A 20,683-nucleotide genomic window follows, 5' to 3' on the forward strand; every position below is an offset into this window, starting at 1 on the left:
AACTAATTCAGAAGTGCTGTGTAAATGGTCAGGAGAGATTTATGGGGGGGGGAACATGGCTCCTTCCTCTAGTAGGCTGATGAATGGGAAGGGAAAGAGAGAAATAGAGAAAGAGAAAGAGGGTAGGCCTGGGAAAAAGGAATAGCAACCCTATCCACTGTCTGCTGCAACTCTTCTCATTAGATAGCTTCAGAGAATCAGTTTGGCCTAGTGCAAGGGTAGGCAACCTTGGCTCTTTTATAACTGGTGGACTTCAACTCCCAGAATTCCTGAGCCAGCATGGCTCAGCTTGGAAACCTCTCCCTTTCCCCTCAGCATGGCTGGCTCAGGAATTCTGGGAGTTGAAGTCCTCCCATCGTCAAGTGGCCAAGGATGAGAAACACTAAGTCTAGACCAGGGGTAGGCAACCTTGGCTCTTTTATAACTGGTGGACTTCAACTCCTAGAATTCCTGAGTCAGCATGGCTCAGATTAGAAACCTCTCCCTTTCCCCTCAGCATGGCTGGCTCAGGAATTCTGGGAGTTGTAGTCCACGAATCATAAAAGAGCTGAGGTTGCCTGCCCCTGCCCAAATGCCTGAATTTTGATCACGTGACTGTGAGGAAAAATATTTAAATATTTAAACCAGGGGTCTTCAAACTTGGCTCTTTTATGACTTGTGGACTTCAACTCCCAGAATTCTTGAGCCAGCATGGCTCAGCATGGAAACCTCTCCCTTTCCCCTCAGCATGGCTGGCTCAGGAATTCTGGGAGTTGAAGTCCACGAGTCATAAAAGAGCCAAGGTTGCCTACCCCTGGCCTAATGATTAAGGTGCTGGGCTATAAACCAGGAGATAGTGAACTCTAGTCCTGCCTTAGACATGAAAGGTGGCTGGGGGACTTTGGGCCAATCAGCAGCAGGCTCTGAGTTCTAGTGTCGCCTTATCCATGAAAGCCAACTGGGTGACTTTGGGCCAGTCACCTACTCTCAACCCAACCACCTCAACGGGTTGTTTTTGTGGGGAAAAATAGGAAGAAGGAGGAATATTACTGTATGTATGTGTCAAGAGGGAAAATTGGGAAGCTGGGTGCCTCTCTGTGTTCATTTTGCCATTTAGAGTGAGGGAGGGGGGAGGTGTTGCTTTTGAATGGGTTAGTTAAACGAAACCTCTCCAGTTCTACGGAAGCTTGCAGAGAGTCTGCAGTATGGAAACCTTTCAAGGACATTCTAGCACAGTGGTTCTCAACCTGTGGGTCGGGACCCCATTTGGGGTCGAACGACCATTTCACGGGGGTCGCCAAACCACGCTGTCCACCATTTTTTCCCTTTTCCCTAGCTATCCTACTCCCTCTTATTGGTGGCCACACCCACTTGGGGGTCACCACAACATGGGGAACTGTATTATGGGGTCACGGCATTAGAAAGGTTGAGAACCACTGTTCTAGCAGGTGTGAAGGAGATAACAGACGATTCCTATAACAAAGAGAAGATGTTTACATGAGCTATATAGACATCTGGGGCGGGTTGGCTGAGAAAGTCATTGTTATATGCCAGTGATGGCGAGCCTTTTAGAGACCGAGTGCCCAAAAACTAGCCCTGCCCTTGCTCCACCTCCTACCTTGCCCCCCCCCACACCTGCCCGCAGGGCCACTCACCGCCTCCAGGACCTGCCGCAGATCGTCCAGGCAGCCCAGAAGTGCCATGACGGCCACACCCTCTGCCCGCATCCCGCAGCATCAACTGTACGCGATGGGGCGTGAGGGCAGAGTCTTGTCTACGCTGCCTGGCTGCCATGTCCTTGGCTGTGCTGCTCCGCGTGGGCCACGCTCGGGGGCGACTCTTCTCCAGGGGGGCTGCTGATAAGGAGGGGGGCATGGGGGGAGACGAGGCTGGGGCAATGGCATGTGTGCCCACAGAGAGGGCTCCAAGTGCCGCCTCTGGCACGTGTGCCATAGGTTCGCCACCACTGTTATATGCTATGGTCTGATGCCTTGGGACTTTAGAGTTAGTTTTACCTCGCCTTAACCAGGTCATCTATTCAATAAACAGCTTTTCAGAAACAAAAAATAATCCTGGACTTTTATTGGGATATTGAGCTGGAAGTTGATTTGGGTTTGAGGTTCTCCTGTCAAAAATATGTAAGATCTTGAGGACAGTTGCCTGTTATCTACTAGCTCAAAGGTCTCTTTAAGACTTGTGGACTTCAACTCCCAGAATTCCCCAGCCAGTGCATGCTACCTCATAATATATCCTGGGTTTCATTCTTAACAGGAAAACCCATACGTGATGCGTCGGGCAAACTTCCAGGAACTGTCTGGTGCCGCCCAGTACGAAGGTTTCTGCGTGGACATGCTTCACGAGCTTGCCGACATCCTTAAGTTCCGTTTCCAGATCAAACTGGTGGAAGATGGACTTTATGGGGCGCCTGAACCTAATGGATCTTGGACTGGCATGGTGGGAGAACTCATCAACAGGGTAGGGCTGTTAGGAAAAGCCCACTCACCCCCAGCCTCGTTTTTTTCCCCTACAAAAATTTCCACTAACCAGATAGTCCTTAACTGTAACATTGTATGTGGAAAGCAGGTTGCTTTTAGAAACCAGAATCTTACTGGTTCCTAAGGATGAAGGATGGGGGAGATCAATGCATGCCACTTTGGTGCATCAGCAGTTAAGTGGATCTATCCGTTCTGCATGGCTATTCAATTCTGGTCTTTTCAGAAAAATGTGGGCTTAATGGTGCTTTCCCCCCCTATCCCTCACAAACGTCAGCTTCGTGCAGCAGCAGAAAAACGATAAATAAGCAAACAGATCTGATAACAGCTCCCTGTAGGTAGAAAGCTATTTGCTAGCAACCTTGGCTAGGATATTTTCTCCGTGATGCTTCTTCTGGCAGAGCTGATGCCGGCTTGCTTTTTGCTTTTTCTCTTACCACAAAAGAGAGTAACAAAAACGGCATCTCTGCTTCGAGGATCTGAATGGGTTGAACATTTGTTTGTGGGTGCATTTAGCCTGCACCGAAAGGCTGTCTGTAAAATGACTCACTATTACTCAGTAGTAGGCGAACCAGATCTGGACTCATTTGGATAACTACAAGAAAGCAGCAAAGATATATATACATACACACACACACACACACACACACACACACACACACACACACACACACATATATATATATACTGCATCTCTCTGTCACTTTTCTAGTGGTTTTTGAGATTTCTGCAGGCAAGATCTGGTGCTTCAGATCAGTGCAGTTAAAATAATCAAATTACAGATAAACCTCAACTGTAAAAAGCGACTTAGGACTGTTTATCACACTTACAACTGTTGCAGCAATCCCAAGGGTCACGTGATCGAAATTCAAGAGGCTTGGCAACTGATTCATATTTATGACGGTTGTCCTGGGGTCAAGGATCCTCTTTTACAACCTTCTGACAAGAAAAGTCAATGGGGAAACCACTTTATAACCGTGTTACTAACTTAACAATAGCAGTGGTTCACTTAAGAACTGTGGTAGAAAGGTCATAAAAATGGGGGAAAACTTGCTTAACCAATGTCTCGCTTAGCAACAGAAACTTTGGACTTAATTGTCGTCATAATTTGAGGACTACCTGTATTAATTGATATGGATAGTTCTTGACTTACGACTGCAATTCCAGTTCTAAGTCATGGTTGTTAAAGCAGGTCATCACATGCCTGATTTTAGGACCTTTTTTTTTTTGAAATGGTCATTAAGCAAACATGGCATCGTAAAGTGAGTGCCTCAGTCGTTAAGCGCCCACTGTTCACTATGGGGCCTTTTTTTTGACATAAACGTCCATTTACAGCACAAAATGGTGGATTCCAGCAAAAACGTCGTCCATCACGATTGACCCCCGATCCCTTTGAAGAATACAGGCAGTCCTCGATTTACGACCACAGTTGAGCCCAACATTTCTGCTGCTAAGTGAAGCAGTTGTTAAGTGACTTTGTCCCATTTCTCGACCTTTCTTGCCACCATTGTTAAGTGAATCCCTGCCATTGTTAAGTTAGTAACGCGAGTTGTTAAGTAAGTCCAGCTTCCCCATTGATTTTGTTAGTCCGGGAGGTCACAAAAGGGGATCACATGACCCCCCCGAGACACTGCAGCCGTCATAACTACGAGTCAGTTGCCAAGCCTCTGAATTTTGATCACGTGACCCTGAGGACGATGCAACGGTTGTCAGTCTGAAAAACTAAGTCGTAAGTCAGTTTTTTTCAGGGCTGTTGCAACTTTGGATGGTCACTAAATGAACTGTCGTAAATCGAGGACTACCTATCATCTTTGCTTGGGTTCCAGCCAGCCAATGAAAATGTAGACCAGTGGTTCTCAACCTGTGGGTCGGGACCCCATTTGGGGTCGAACGACCATTTCACGGGGGTCGCCAAACAACGCAGTCCGCCATTTTTCCCCCCCTTTTCCTTAGCTGTGCTACTCCCTTTTATTCTATTGGCTTTTGAAAGCCAATAGAATAGACTCTCTTGAATAGAGCCTAATTCTATTGGCTTTCAAAAGCAAATAGGAATTGTCCAGGCTGTCTCTGCCCTGCTGAGCCCGCCAAAAGTCCCATTCTGCAAACGGTGCTGCACCAGTTGAGTAGTCCTCGACTTACGACCGGTTGAGTAGTCTTCAACTTACGACCGGTTGGGGGTCGCGGCATTAAAAAGGTTGAGAACCACTAATGTAGACCGTCTCTGTGTCTTGTGAGGCAATTAACATTTCCTGTGCTTTGTCCTTCAGAAAGCCGATCTGGCGGTGGCTGCCTTCACCATCACAGCCGAACGGGAGAAGGTCATTGACTTCTCCAAGCCATTCATGACCTTGGGAATCAGCATCTTGTACCGTGTACACCTGGTAAGTACAACTCCGCCTTCAAGTGGGGGGAAGAAGAGTGGGGGATTATCTGACGACCGGGAAGAGCGCTGTGGGGATCACTCACTCCACGCCTTAATGCAGACATGTCAAACACAAGGCCTGGGGGCCTGATGCGGCCCGCAAAGTGGCTTCATGTGGCCCGCGAAGCCATCCTGGAAACAGTGAGGGAATGGCCCCCACTGCCTTGGCCCTGGCCCAGGCCAGCCAGGAGCCAATGTACAATTTTGTGGTGGCCATCTATGCTGAAACACATTCAGTCTTAGCTCCACAAGGCCATCTGGAAACAGCGAGGAACTAGCCCCCTGGTGCATGATGGAGAGGTGTCACCCTTTGTGAGGAATGAAGAAATGCACCATCGCCTGGAAGTGGCCAGCAAATGGCCCTCGCCTACTTCACATATCTGGCTTGATTGGCTCCAGGGGAGAGGTTTCAGCAGGCAGTGAGGCTCCTCCAATGGACCATGCTTTGGCACTTGCCCCGGTCCCACCCCCTTCTGCCAGAAACCCTCAGATCTGTCCCACTCCTGCCCAGGCCCCCACAGGCACCCTTGACACGAACGATGTAGAGCTGACCATGTCCACCCAGTAGGCCACACCCACTCCATCCACACCCACCCAGTAGGCCGCACCCATTCTGGCCACACCTACCCAGCCCCTGAGGGCAACCGCAATGCTGATGCGGCCCTCAATGAAATTGAGTTTGACACCCCTGCCTTAACGTCAGTTCCATTGAGTCAAAACGTGGCGACAAAATGGCACCTATTAAACCAGTGGTTCTCAACCTTTTTAACGCCGCGACCCCCACCCGGTCGTAAGTCGAGGATTACTCAACTGGTCGTAAGTCGAGGACTACTCAACTGGTGCAGCACCGTTTGCAGAATGGGACTTTTGGCGGGCTCAGCAGGGCAGAGACAGCCTGGACAATTCCTATTGGCTTTTGAAATCCAATAGAATTAGACTCTATTCAAGAGAGTCTATTCTATTGGCTTTCAAAAGCCAATAGAATAAAAGGGAGTAGCACAGCTAAGGAAAAGGGGAAAAAATGGCGGACTGCGTTGTTTGGCGACCCCCGTGAAATGGTCGTTTGACCCCAAATGGGGTCCCGACCCACAGGTTGAGAACCACTGTATTAAACATAATGCTATATTTAAGGTGGGAAGTCCCTCAACTTGGAGTCTTCCAACTGTATGGACCTCAACTCCTAGAATTCCCCAGTCAGGCCTGGAATTCTGAAACTTAAGTCCACCCATAGAGAACCAATTTGGTGCAGGGACTAAGGACGCTGGAGTAGAAAATCATTGCAGCGGGGAGTTCTAGTCCTGCCTTGGACACCAAGTTAACCGGGTGAGTTTGGGCCAGCGGAAGAAAGCAATTGCAAGTCATTTCCAAAACAAATCTCAAAACAGGACTTGTCTTATTTAGTTGACAGGGGTCAAGAATGATTTGGAGGTATACAGACACAGACACAGAGAGCGAGACATATCCACGCATCTAGAAGTTGATAAGTTTGTGGAAAAACTAATTTAATGCAATTCACTCTTTGGAACTATGCTTGTTATTAGGAAATTCAGAAATACTTTAGTGTACTTCTAATCCTTTTTTTTTTTTAATAGGGACGCAAACCGGGGTATTTCTCCTTCCTTGACCCGTTCTCCCCAGCTGTTTGGCTTTTCATGCTTCTTGCCTATCTGGCAGTCAGTTGTGTCCTCTTTCTAGCTGCTCGGTAAGTACTCCCTATGAACGGTCACTAAACAAACTGTTGTAAGTGGAGGACCAGCTGTATCGAATTTGCAACAGGTTTGGAAAAATCACCATTGTTTTATCTGCCACCTTCCTTGAAATATTTAATGTGTAGGGCAGGGGTAGGCAACCTTGGCTCTTTTATGACTCGTGGACTTCAAGTCCCAGAATTCCTGAGCCAGCATGGCTCAGCATGGAAACCTCTCTCTTTTTCCTCAGCATGGCTGGCTCAGGAATTCTGGGAGTTGAAGTCCACGAGTCATACAGTTGTCATAGGTCCCACCCTGTCCTGAGGGATGAGGTTAGGACAGGGGTGGGCAACCTTGGCTCTTTTATGACTCGTGGACTTCAACTCCCAGAATTCCTGAGCCAGCATAGCTCAGCGTGGAAACCTCTCCCTTTTCCCTCAGCATGGCTGGCTCAGGAATTCTGGGAGTTGAAGTCCACGAGTCATAAAAGAACCAAGGTTCCCCACCCTTGGTCTAGGGGATGTGATAGTTGTTTTTCCCTTCTCTGGAACACAGTCTCCTCTTATAAACACATCATGCCAGCACCTAAGACGAGGACTACCCTGTAAATCAGTGTCAGTTGTCCTTGGGAGGACCTGATCTTTCATACCTGGCTGCTGAAAGTAACAAGGCTAGAAGACCCATTTTGCAGAAGGAAGGTGTATAAATGTAATAAATGAATAAGGAAAAAAGTCTGCTGTGTTTCTTCCTTACGCAGGCTGAGCCCTTACGAATGGTACAACCCTCATCCTTGTCTCCGGGAGCGTCACAACAACATCCTGGAAAACCAGTACACGCTGGGCAACAGCCTCTGGTTCCCAGTTGGGGGCTTCATGCAACAAGGATCCGAAATCATGCCACGAGCACTTTCCACCCGTTGCGTCAGCGGGGTCTGGTAAGCGGTTGTGCGACTTAACAACCAAGCTGGCTGAAGGAGAGAAATTGTGCAGAACACAACCTGCCAAAAAAAGACAGCAAGGGGTACAAATAGCCCTTGACTCATGACAATGGTTGAGCCCAACTTTTCTGTTGCTAAGTGAGACATTTGTTGAGGGAGTTTGGCCCCATTTTACGACATTTCTTTTCTTTTTTTTTTGCCACATTGGCTAAGCGAATCATTGTTTAAGTTGTTTAAGTCAGTCACACAATTGTGAAGTGAAGCTGGCTTCCCACGCTGACTTTACGTGTCAGACAATCGCCAAAGGGGATCACATGACCCCGGGACGCTGTGACTGTCATCAATAAGAGTCAGTTGCCAAGCGTCTGAATTTTGATCATGTGACCCTAGGGGACACTGTAACGGTCGTAAGTGTGAAAAAACAGTCATAAGTCGCATTTTTCAGCACCGTTGTAACTGAGCAGTCACTAAACAAACTGTTGTAAGGGGAGGACCAGCTGTGTCAAATTTGCAACAGGTTTGGAAAAATCACCATTTTATCTGCCACCTTCCTTGAAATATTTAATGTGTAGTGCAGGGGTAGGCAACCTTGGCTCTTTTATGACTTGTGGACTTCAACTCTCAGAATTCCTGAGCCAGCATGGCTCAGCATGGAAACCTCTCCCTTTTTCCTCAGCATGGCTGGCTCAGGAATTCTGGGAGTTGAAGTCCACGAGTCATAAAGTTGCCATAGTTCCCACCCTGTCCTGAGGGATGAGGTTAGGACAGGGGTGGGCAACCTTGGCTCTTTTATGACTCGTGGACTTCAACTCCCAGAATTCCTGAGCCAGCATGGCTCAGCATGGAAACATCTCCCTTTCCCCTCAGCATGGCTGGCTCAGGAATTCTGGGAGTTGAAGTCCACAAGTCCTAAAAGAGCCAGGGTTCCCCACCCCAGGTCTAGGGGATGGTGGTGGCTGTTTCCCCCCCCCCACTCTGGAACACAGTCTCCTCTTAAACACGTCATGCCAGCACTACAGATTTCAGCATTTTTAAAGGAATACTAATGAGCTTTGCAATCCTTAATTGGTGGCTTAATTGGCACTAAAACTTTAGTTGATTAATCAGTGGGGAACATTTTTAATTGCTGAGAACAACACTTCATCTGTGGGATTGTACATTAAGGGCATATTGGTTTTGACATGTTGATGCAATAGGCAATATTTTTTTAAAAAAAAAAATAATGAATCCTCTTTATTGGAGTGCCAGGTTGCCGTGTCTTTCCTTCAAAAACCTTAGTAACATTTATTGACTTATAATTAAGTTTTTAACGGCATCCAACTTTGATTTGTCAGTTAAGAGCAGATTGCAGATAGTCCTCGACTTATGACCACAATTGAACCCGAGCTTTCCGTCGCTAAACGAGACATTTTGCTATGTGAGTTTTGCCCTATTTTAGGACCTTTCTTGCCACAGTTGTTAAATGAGTCGTTGCAGTTAAGTTAGGAACACAATTGTTAAGGGAGTCTGCCTTGCCCCATTGACTTTGATTGTCAGAAGTTGGCAAAAGGGGGTCACATGATCCTGGGACACTGTGACCGTCATAAATGTGAGTCAGTTGCCAAGCGTCTGAATTTTGATCATGGGGAGGCTGCAATGGTCGTAAGTGTGAAAAACGGTCATGAGTCATTTTTTTCAGTGTCGTCGAGGATTATCTGTACTGCTTAAGAAAGTGTCAGCTTCACCACGAAGTTATTATTGTTTTATATCTCTAGCTCTTTTCAATGCAGGTAGCCCTTCCTTAATGACCACAGTTGACACCAGAATTTCCACTGTACGTCATTGCAGTCATTAATCAGGTCACATGTGACCCGACCTGATTTAATTGCTGTTTTTACAAGGGTCATAAAGCTAGCCACTGGTTGTTAAGCAAACCATGTAGTCATTGAGCGAATCACTTGGTCCCATGCTGGCTGGGGAATTCTGGGAGTTGAAGTCCACATAGCTTCAAGTTGCTAAGGTTGAGAAACGCAGCTGTATAGGAGTGCCTTTTTCACTGTCTCAGGAAGCCTTAGGATCAGTCCCCAACCCCTGAGCTGTGGCCCATTTGAAACTGGTCCACACAAGTGATGGACGAGCACGCCAGCATGTACAGCTCCACTTGTGCAAGCAGTAGGCACGCACGCCCACCGTTGGCACAAATGGAGCTGCGCATGTGAGCACACTCACCCGCTACTTGGGTAGAACCATCTCTTCTCCTCCCCCTCCACCACCACCACTGGTCTGCAAAGCTGGAAAGCTTTCAGAACTGCCGTCTTAGGAGACACATCGAAAGAGTTGTCTTGCCAAGACTTGCGCCCGTAAGTAAAAGTTGAACGTTGAAATGTAGAGATTTGTCCTTGTCTCTCTAAAAAAAATACCAAACTGGGCTTCCTTGTTGCTGTTGCGAAGGTGGGCCTTCACTCTGATCATCATCTCTTCCTACACGGCCAACCTTGCTGCCTTTCTCACCGTGCAGCGCATGGAGGTGCCTATAGAATCGGCGGATGACTTGGCTGACCAAACCAACATCGAATACGGCACCATCCATGCTGGTTCCACCATGACCTTTTTCCAGGTGAGTGTCATTTTCTCTTTTCCTTGCACAGCTGGGCTGCTGAAGGCTCTCTTCTCCAAACCCCTGCGATCTTAGGTGATGGAGGCTGCCAGGTGGTTGAGCACAGTGGAGTTTTTATAGTTTCCCTGAAGAAATGAAAAACTGGTGTTGATTCATAGTTCTCCATTGTCCGCACGTATTAGTTCTGAAGGCCACCATTGTACACCCCTGTAGTGTTTTGATGAGGGCATTGTTTTCTGCTTGATTGTTTGTCTGGTGTTAACTCCTTCTTAGCTGGGTGTGGGCTTCTAGAGTGGGTGCGTTCTGTTCTTTTTTGTTTCTTTCTTTGATTTTTTAAATTTTTTTATTTTTAAACCAACAAAACAAAACAAAACACACATACACACACAGTATATACTCCTCCCCCTTTTTTTAACGGCAATTTCATAACGGTAATCTTCTATTATTTACATTTCCCCCCCTTATTCTTCTTTAGAATATTTGTCCTTGTTGCCACGTTGTTTCTTATTTGCATTTTTCTTCCTTCATACCGTACTTCATACTAAGAGTAATACATATTATTATTATTATACATTATTATACACACATTTTCACTTTTGACCTTTCCACATTTATTCTCCTCTATTATTTCTAGTCTCCAACCAGTCATACCACTTGTTCCATGTTATATAATACTCTGTGTCTTCCTTTTCTTTTATCTCTTTTGTTAATTTGTCCATCTCAGCACAGTCCAGGATTTTTCTTATCACTTCTTCCTCTGATGGTATATTCTCATTTTTTCAGAACTGTGCATATGCTAATCTTGCTGCCGTTGTTATATGTAAAATTAAGTACTGTATTTCTTTACTATATTTTCTGTTTAAAATACACAGCAAAAAGATTTCTGGTTTCCAGTCTATGGGTTGGTCTATTATTTCTTCGATCCATCTTCTTATTGTAGTCCAGTATTTTTTCGCAACTGGGCATGTCCACCATAAATGATAATATGTTCCATGTACTTTTTTACATTTCCAGCATGCTGGCGAATTGTTCTGGAACATCTTGGCAAGCTTTGCTGGTGGAAGATGCCATCTGTAAAACATCTTCAACTGGTTTTCCTTGAATGCCGCTGACATAGTCAATTTTATGTTTATTTCCCATATTTTTTCCCATTTAATAATAATAATAGTAAAGTTGGAAGGGACCTTGGAGGTCATCTAGTCCAACCCTCTGCTCAGGCAGGAAACCCTACACCATTTCAGATAAATGGCTGTCCAGTCTCTTCTTAAAAACTTCCAGTGTTGGAGCATTTACTGCTTCTGGAGGCAGGTTGTTCCACTGATTTCTCCAATTCTATATTATATCCAAAAAAATTTGCCCATCTAATCTTTTAATCTTTTGCTTTTTTTATTGTCTCTTTCGAATGGTGTGCAAATGTGGTGTATCTCTGTGTGTCTGTTAATGGCTGATTTGTCTGAATGATGAGTTTCCAGGAATTCCCTAGTGGCTTTGGGATTTTGCTTGGTCTAGGAAGCTCACACTTCCCCAGTTGAAATAATGATTGAGTCTGTCTATTGGTCAGTCTACTAGGATCTCTTCTCTTCCCATCCCTTCCCTTCCCTTCCCTTCTCTCTTCTTTCCTCTCCTCTCCTGTCTGCCCTCCCCTCCTCTCCTCCCCTCCCCACCCCTTGATCTCCTTCCTTCCTTCCTTCCTTCCTTCCTTCCTTCCTTCCTTCCTTCCTTCCTTCCTTCCTTCCTTCCTTCCTTCCTTCCTTCCTTCCTTCCTCTGGCAGCCTGTATCCATAGTAACAGCAGCCGTCTCTACTCCGAGAGACATTAGCGAAGGGAAATCAATCATCAGACAAGGTAGCAGGCCTTGATGACAGAAAAGGGAAAACCTACATCTGCTTTGCACAGATCTCTGAGAATTGCTTTTTTATCCTGATCCAAAAAGCCCAGCTTGCTGCAGTCTGCAAGGCCACCATTATTTTTAAAAAGGAGACCGGCTTGGCCTTGCCATGTTTGAAAAGCTTGGCTTGTATAATTTGGGTGTTTTGGTTTTTTTTTTTTTAAAAAAGAGTTTCTTAAGAGCTGCCTTATTTTCCTGGCTCTGCTACAACATAAGGGTTCATAATTCTAATGATAGGCCAAAGCAAAAACAGACCAATTTGCCCGTCGTTTTGAGGGACGCCTATTTGCTGGGGAGATAAACCAGAGGCAGGAGAAGAAATATATGCCTCTATTATAAGTTCCTTGGAAAAAGTTTGCAATCGCAGATCGTGAACAAGTAACAAAGGGGCAAATCTTTCTACTACCCGGTGCCTGAAAACGGTCCATCTGTCATATTAAAGCTCCTTTTGCTCTGCTCCTCCCTCTTCCCAATCAGAATTCCCGATATCAAACTTACCAGCGCATGTGGAACTACATGCACTCAAAGCAACCGAGTGTCTTCGTCAAGAGCACAGAAGAGGGGATTGCTCGGGTGCTGAATTCGAAATATGCCTTTCTTTTGGAGAGCACGATGAACGAATATCACCGGAGGCTCAACTGTAACCTTACCCAGATTGGGGGGCTACTAGATACCAAGGGCTACGGCATCGGGATGCCCCTGGGTGAGCAACAGTAGCTGGCTTGGCTTGGAGGAGGAGGAAGGAGGAGGAAGAAGAGGAGGGGGAGGGGAGGACAAGGAGGAGGAGGAATTGAAGAAGAGGAGGAAGAGGAGAAAGAGAGGGAAGAGGAGGAGAAAGAGGGAAGAGGAGAAAGTGAAGAAGGAAGAGGAAGACAAGAAGAGAAAGGGAAGAGGAGGAAGACAAAGAGAAAGAGGGAAGTGGACGAGGAGAAGGAAGAGAAGTAGAAAGAGAAGTAGAAAGAGAGAAGAGGAAGAGAAAGGTAGGAGGACAAAGAGAAAGAGGGAAGTGGACGAGAAGGAAGAGGAATGGAGGAGGAAGTAGAAAGGGGGAAGAGGAGGAAGAGAAAGGGAAGTGGATAAAGAGAAGGAAGAAGAGTAGAGGAAGAGAAAGAGAAGAGGAGGAAAAAGGAAGGAAAGTGGACGAGAAGGAAGAGTAGAAAGAAGTAGAGGAGGAAGAAGAGAAAGGGAAGAGGAGAACAAAGAAAGGGAAATGGATGAGGAGGAAGAGTAGAAAGGGGGAAGAGGAGGAGAACAAAGAAAGAGGGAAGGATGAGGAGAAGGAAGAGGAAGAGAAGTAGAAAGAAGTAAAGGAGGAGGAAGTAGAAAGGGAGAAGAGGAAGAGAAAGGGAAGAGAAGGACAAAGAAAGAGGGAAGTGGATGAGGAGAAGGAAGAGGAAGAGGAGTAGAGGAAGAAGTAGAAAGGGAAGAGGAGGAGGAGGAAGAGAAAGGGAAGTGGACAAGGAGAAGGAAGAGGAGTAGAGGAGGAGGACCAAGAAAGGGAAGTGGATAAGGAGAAGGAAGAGGAAGAGGAGTAGAAAGAAGTAGAGGAGGAGGAAGAGAAAGGGAAGAGGAGAACAAAGAGAAGGGGAAGTGGATGAGGAGAAGGAAGAAGAGGAAGAGGAGTAGAAAGAGAAGTAGAGGAGAAGGAAGAGTGGGAAGAGGGAAGAGGGGGAGGAGAAGGAGAAAGAGGGAAGTGGAGGAGAAAGGAGGAGGAAGAGGAGGAGATGATAGAAAAAAACTGATTGGTGTCTCAGAGTTGCCTCCTTATCCTCCTGCAGGTTCTCCATTCCGGGATGAGCTCACCCTGGCTATTCTGCAGCTTCAGGAAAACAACCGGTTGGAAATCCTGAAACGCAAATGGTGGGAAGGAAGCAAATGCCCAAAAGAGGAAGACCATCGGGCCAAAGGTTAACAAGTAGAAAATCGGAAGGGTGGGATGTTATGAGGTGGGGTCCCTTAAGTACCAAACGACCGCTCCATAGATGATTCATCTTTTCAAACGGATGACCTTCATGTCAGAATCTCAGGGGGTGGCCATATTTAGTCCACCCGATCTAGGCTTGTAAGCTAAGCAGAACCCCTCTGAGGGTTACAAGCGGTCCCTGAATTAAGAACAAGCCCTGTCCCTAAATGTGTCTTGAACGTGAATTTATCTGTAGCATGTGAATGAGCCACTTATTACTCAAAATGGCGGACCGTGTTCTTCCTTGAGCTGAACAAAATTGCGGAAGCCCTGCAAGATTCTTGTGGACCTTTTTAATACACAGCCAGTTTTCAGCAGTTCGTGAAAACACTTGTCTATAATTTGGCCATTCTTGATCCAAGGACTGCTTGTACTTAATGTGGTAGATTTCTAGGGCAGGGGTCCCCAACCCCTGGGCCATGGACCGGCACCGGTCTGCAACATGCCACAAACCGGTCCCACACAAACAAGCTAAGCGTCATCCGCGGAATGCAGGGAGCATGTGAAATCACAGCCTCTCCAGTCCTGGGAAAAACCTCTCCATGGAACCGGTCCCTGGTGCCCGAAAAGTTAAGTTTGGGGAAAAGTGCCCTCTTGTGTCCATACAGTAGAGTGCAGGCAGGAAAAGCTTGAACTGCCAAGAGATATCAAAGACCTAAGGTGAAGTTTAATACGGTAGTTGCTCCTTCTCCGCAGAGAACCCTGGGAAATGTAGTTCTGTGAAGGAAAGGGTTTGTTTTCCCAGAATGTAAACAGCAGCATCTTTTGGAGGAAGATCTATTCATCAAACTGATCCAAAACTGGGTGTCCTTGGTGCTCTCTAGAGCTTGGTTGTTTTCTTGCAGACGTTTCATTACCCAACTAGGTAACACCATCAGTGCTAGAAGGGAGTGGGGTTTCATTCTGTTTTTGTACAGGTGTCTTGCCCTGTTAATGTTGGCGGGAGCGGTCTTGACAGTTCCTTGAATAGACTTGTTATTTACTGTTTGATGGTTTGGCTGAGTTGGCATTTTCCCAAGAGACTGCTCAAGGAACTGTCGAGAACACTTGCCAAGCACCCAAATTTTAATCACATGACCGCGAGGAAGCTGCCATAGTTGCAAGTGTTAGGACTTACTAGACATAGCCAAAGTGACCACTTGGATCAAAGAAAAAAAAAATGCAATTTCTTTTGCTTCTACTTGGAAACCCCTTCTGGACTTTGTGCTTGAGGTGGCAAAAAACCGACACGTTGATTTTGGGGTTTACCCAGATTAATAGGTTTGTTGTTACAGAAATGGCTAGTTTATATTATTATGTAAAAGTAAAAAAGTTGATGTTTGATGAAAGGACATCAATGCCCTTTCTTTCTTTTTTCCCTTTGCTCCACATTTTTCCCTTCCCTTTTTCCTCCCTTATTTTCCTACTATTGACTTTGGTATATTTCTGTATTTTATATTATAAACTAGTAAACAAAAACTAAAAAAAAAGAATGAGAACTGCTCATAAGTCCCTTTGCTCGGTGCCATTGCAACTTTGAATGATCACTAAACAAATGGTTGTAAGTCAAGGACTCCTCCTCCTTCCTACCGGAGGGACATAAGCATCCGTTGCCACGTGTCTCCTAACAACTCGTATCCTTCACACCTCATTCTTTACTCCAGGGTTGGGTATGGAGAACATTGGAGGAATATTTGTGGTGCTGATCTGTGGACTCATCATTGCCGTCTTTGTGGCCGTCATGGAATTTGTGTGGGCCACACGGCGCTCAGCGGAGCACGAAGAGGTGAGTGAGGCTGGGGAGGGACACAGGGAGAGGGAAGGGAAGGGACAAAAACTGAGGCTAGGAAAATGAAGGAAGCCTTGCGTGCTTCTTTACAATCAGCCTGAAGCAGAGAAGGAGCTAAGCCACAAGATCTTGCCAAGCCCAGCCAGGATTGTGTTTGCACAAAATTGGAAAGCACTGAAAGCCCCCCCAGAGGGAGAGGTGATTGGGAAAATACTGGAATGTGCAGAAATGAATAGACTAACAATGACAATTAAAGATAAGACAGAGTCAGACTACTATGAAATCTGGGGAACTTTTTATGATTGGCTGGAAAGAGAATACGGTTTAAAGATAGTTAACATCAATTTAGATGGAAGAAGAAGGAGCAGATAAGGAGGGAGACCCACGCGACACAGTATTGAATAACTGGAGGTTGTATAAATGTTTATAGAAATATATATCGAGATGGTTAGATAAATAGAAGTATTAATGTAAGAGTAAATTAACCTTATTGTATATAATACAGATAGGGAAATTTGGAGAGAGGAGTTGCTCGGACATTACCCCTGAATTGTATCTGAAGAGAGATGAGAGGGAAGAAAGGAGAGGAGAGAGAAAAGAGTGAAGGAGGGGAGAAGGAAGTAGGAAGGTTGGAGGAGAAGAGGAGAAGTGGGGAGAAAGGGGAGGAGAGTGGTAAAGGAAAGAGAAGAGGAGAGGAAGAAGAGGGAAGTAGGGAAGAGAAGAAAGGGAGAAAGAAGGTAGAGAAGAAGGAGTGTGAATACAGTGAAAGGGGAAATGGGCGAGCAACACCAAAAGTCATGTGTATGTATTCATTTTATTAAAAGTATCTTATAGATGAATATAAAAAGAATGTATGTTAACATCTGATAAATATCATGGTATATGTATGGGGAAGAGTTTGGAAAAATAAAAAAAAATTAAGATCTTGCCAAGCCACAAGCAGAAGCGTAAAAGGAGTTGGTGCGTATCCCCGACAAAGAAGGAAACAGTTGCAAACGAAAGGCTGGATTTAATAACCTGGCATAACCCCCAAAGCGCTTTTTCAAAAGGCAACTGGACTTGAAGACGTTTCGCTTCTCATCCAGGAAGCTTCTTCAGTTCTGACTGAAGGTAGAGAATGGAAAGATTTATATTCCTTGCAGTCGTCTGGTTGTTAGCGCTCCTCCTGAGAGTCATTCAGTCAGAACTTGAAGAAGTTTCTTGGATGAAAAGCAAAACGTCCTCAAAGAAAAAAAAATCAAGAAAGTCCAGTTGCCTGTTGAAAAAGCAACTTTGGGACAGCCCTGCACAATATAGACCTGTGATTTTGTTGAACCCGTTTTTTGGGGGGGGGGGTTGTTCCAACAATTTGTGAAAAATGGGATCACAATCTCTGCCATGGGTGCAGCATTGCTGATCCTTCCCGAATGCCACGAGTTTGAGTACAGGCAATCTTAAGAAGAAGAATAGGGACTGGAATTTTTATTGTTAGTGATAGAAGTTCTGGCACTTCCCATTGCTATCATTAAGCAAATCCTGAACGGTTGTGAAGGGAGGATGTCACATAGTCTCCGTTTGTGACCTGCCAGCTTCCCTATTGGCTTTGCTTGAAGGAAGCTGACCAAGAAGGTCACAAATGATGATTATGTGACCATGGGGATGCTGCAAACAATATAGGTATGAGGACCCAGCTGTACGTAAGTATCACTTGCTCAGCACTGGTGTTAAGTTTGAACAGTCACTGAATGAGTGGATGTTAAGTGAGGAGCGCCTGTATTTTGTTGTACAGCTGATGCTCAGTTTACAATGGCAATTGGGACCGGAATTGCCATCATTATGTGACACTACATAACTATACCACTCAGTGTCAAATTGCTCTTGTTAAACAAGAACTTTACAGGTCATCGAGCAACTGTCTCCAGGGCTTCCGATTTCCCGACGGCTTCCCCAATGACTTTGCTTGTGGGAAGCTGGCAAGGAAATTGTGATTATGTGACCACGGTTTGCTGCAACATAATCATGAACCGGGCACAGAGGGCCCACATCACAATCACATGACTGTGGGGATGCTGCAACAGCCAATACTCCACGGACTGATTGTAACTACCACTTTCTCAGCACTCTTGCAGAATTTGAATGGTAGCCCAGAATTCCCAGCCCATGAACTTTCCATCTGACTGAATGGCATAGGGCAGGGATAGGCAACCTTGGCTCTTTTATGACTCGTGGACTTCAACTCCCAGAATTCCTGAGCCAGCGTGGCTCAGCTTGGAAACCTCTCCCTTTCCCCTCAGCGTGGCTGGCTCAGGAATTCTGGGAGTTGAAGTCCACGAGTCATAAAAGAGCCAAGGTTGCCTACCCCTGGTATAGGATCTCCTGCTGGAACAGGAGTTTGGACTATATGACCTCCAAGGTCCCTTCCGACTCTGTTATCCTCTGTTATTCTGACTGTTCTCCTTTCCCCCTCCTGCAGATCTCCGTTTGTCAAGAGATGCTGAGGGAGCTACGTCACGCGGTTTCTTGCCGCAAGCCGACTCGCTCCCGCCGGCGCCGGCGCCACTACCCCATCCGCGGGGGCCTTTCGCTGCGATCTGTCCGGGAGATGCGCCTCAGCAACGGCAAACTCTATTCGGGGACTTTAGTGACAGAACCAGGCCCTCAGCGCCTGCTGGAAGAGCCCCCCAGGCCTTGTACCCACGTCCGCATTTGCCACGAGTGCCGGCGCATCCAGACTCTTCGGGGAGCTCCCCCGCCACCCCGGGGGCCCCCGCCGCCTGAAGAAGGCACTCCACGGAGGGGAGTTGCCCGCGAACTCAACGAGCAGGAGTGACTGCTCCCTGCCCTTGCTTTTTGGCCCCCTCCTGGTTGACCTTGCCTTCGCTCATCGGCGGAGGTGCCTCCAGTTAGAGATGTACGCTATGCGTATGCCCTGGACGAGGGACCCGAAACTGGGAGGACCCACACAGAGCCCCACACAGGGACCCTCGCCCTTGGGGGCTGCGGAAGTTTGCAGCTCTCCTTCCAAGCGTCCCGGAGAAAGAAACCCACCTACTCGTTCCAAAATACAGGGGAGGGAGGGGTCCCTTTTTTGTGCCGCCCTCCTTACATGAGAACGAGGTACTCATCATGCCTGGTCCATTCCTCCTTCTCCCCCTTGCTCTCCGTCACCCAAATTTCACCCTCTGGATGGATGGATCCACGGTGGCACTACAAGAAAAAGAGCAGTGTCATGCTTTGGGGAGAAGAGATCGCGAAACTGTCTACTTTTCAAGAAGAGCTTTCTCCTCCAGGTTGTCCTCCATGTTTTCTGGACCTCTGGCCTCCCTCCAGAAGCTCTCAAGATAGCTTTGTGCTGGACCCCCGTTCCATCAACCTCTGGAGGATGTGCTCAGCAGCTGTACTGGAGGTCAAAGAAACCTGTGGATCAGGAACGCTGGGCGGTAATGCTCTCCAGCTACGGTAGGGGGGGGGTAGGGTTCCCACTCCTGAAATCACCCACCCATCCACCCCACCAGAAAGCACAGGTAGCTCCAAGTCACTCCCAACCTCAGTTAAGATGAGTAGGGTTTGTGGTTGTGTGGAGAAAAAGAGCATTGGACACCAAGGTTGCGCTCAGAATCCACTGAAGTTGCCTTGGGAGAAGTCAGCAAACCCAGTGGGTTCCACCTGGAGATCCCACAACCAAGAGGTTGAAGGAGCAGTGGAAATTAAAGAGCAGAGGTGACCGACAAATCAACTTTGGAAAGGGAGAAATTAACAACACAAGGATGTTCCCTCCCCCAAAGGGAAGATAAGTGGGGTGTGGGAGCGGGTCTGTGGAGCTGCGTGCTCACAATATCTTGTCTGTCTTTTTTTTTTTAATTTTTGTTTCATTCTTTTAATTTTTTTTTCCCTTTGGGATAAATTTCTATAGAAGCCAAAACAAAACAAAACAAAACAAACAAAAAAAATTCTGGAGACTTTAGTGACAACCCCAAAAGACAAATAAATGTGAAAATACTTGGTTCTTTTAAGTGAGTGATGGGCGAGGAGTTTTTTTTTTTTTTTTGTGGTGTTGGTGAGAGTTTCCTATGCTTATGGCGCAGTCACGGGTGTGTATGCGCACACACAAAGCACACACGGAGAAAAAGAGAGATCACTGCATAGGTTGCTTTTTCTTTTTTTTTACTTAAGTACACAGGAATTCCTGAAAAGAAGGGCGTCAAGAACAAATAGAAGTTGAGAAAGCTTTATGTGGGTGCGTAGATCTGATTTTTTAAAAAGTATCCCAATGTGTTGGGATAGTTTTATATCCAACCTTGGGACATTGTCCCAAATATCCCATCTCAGGTGCTGCCTCAAAGAAGAGGCAATCAACCTGTTCTCCAAAGCACCTGAAGGCAGGACAAGAAGCAATGGATGGCAACTGATCAAGGAGAGGACCACCACACCATGATTGCTACCATCCACCTTTCCTTGTGGTGAGCAGGTCCACTAGTCTTCTTTCACTGAAGCAGCTGTTCCACAAATCCAAATTGATGTTGCTGAGATACTGAGAACTTCCAAATGCTGCTCCTCTGCTGTCCCTTCTGAGCTCTTTACTGCCAGTCTCAACCTGAACTTGGAGCGAAATCTATCCAGATATTTTCCCCCCAGAGTGCCTGATGTTAGATGGCTATCTTCTAAAACGATTTGCTCTGGAAGTGAGTATTAGTGGTGAGATGACCATGTTATGTTGACCTTCTCCAAGGCCAGGGGTAGGCAACCTTGGCTCTTTTATGACTGGTGGACTTCAACTCCCAGAATTCCTGAGCCAGCATGGCTCAGTTTGGAAACCTATCTCTTTCCCTTCAGCATGGCTGGCTCAGGAATTCTGGGAGTTGAAGTCCACAGCCAGTGGACTTCAGTAAAGTTGCCATAGTTCCCACCCCTGTCCTGAGGGATGAGGTTAGGCCAGGGGTAGGCAACCTTGGCTCTTTTATGACTCGTGGA

At 46.5% G+C, this 20,683-nt stretch overlaps 1 protein-coding gene across 3 annotated transcripts in view; it reads left to right on the forward strand.

Annotated features, from left to right (window-relative positions):
* The window catches only part of GRIK5 (glutamate ionotropic receptor kainate type subunit 5), a 68,960-nt gene extending 49,235 nt beyond the window's left edge, over nucleotides 1-19,725 (forward strand). For all 3 annotated transcript variants that reach the window (XM_039352169.1, XM_039352171.1, XM_039352170.1), the window contains exons 12-20: nucleotides 2,251-2,454; nucleotides 4,739-4,852; nucleotides 6,486-6,595; nucleotides 7,339-7,515; nucleotides 9,949-10,114; nucleotides 12,480-12,705; nucleotides 13,781-13,909; nucleotides 15,609-15,730; nucleotides 18,186-19,725. In XM_039352169.1, the coding sequence (XP_039208103.1) occupies nucleotides 2,251-2,454; nucleotides 4,739-4,852; nucleotides 6,486-6,595; nucleotides 7,339-7,515; nucleotides 9,949-10,114; nucleotides 12,480-12,705; nucleotides 13,781-13,909; nucleotides 15,609-15,730; nucleotides 18,186-18,542 (1,605 nt within the window). In that variant the 3' untranslated portion in view covers nucleotides 18,543-19,725. The remainder of the gene's footprint in view (nucleotides 1-2,250; nucleotides 2,455-4,738; nucleotides 4,853-6,485; nucleotides 6,596-7,338; nucleotides 7,516-9,948; nucleotides 10,115-12,479; nucleotides 12,706-13,780; nucleotides 13,910-15,608; nucleotides 15,731-18,185) is intronic.
* The last annotated feature ends 958 nt before the right edge of the window (nucleotides 19,726-20,683 follow it).

The sequence above is a fragment of the Crotalus tigris genome, unplaced genomic scaffold, assembly GCF_016545835.1.
Source record: "Crotalus tigris isolate CLP2741 ecotype Arizona unplaced genomic scaffold, ASM1654583v1 scf7180000018413.2111637, whole genome shotgun sequence".
Classification (NCBI taxonomy): Eukaryota; Metazoa; Chordata; class Lepidosauria; order Squamata; family Viperidae; genus Crotalus; species Crotalus tigris.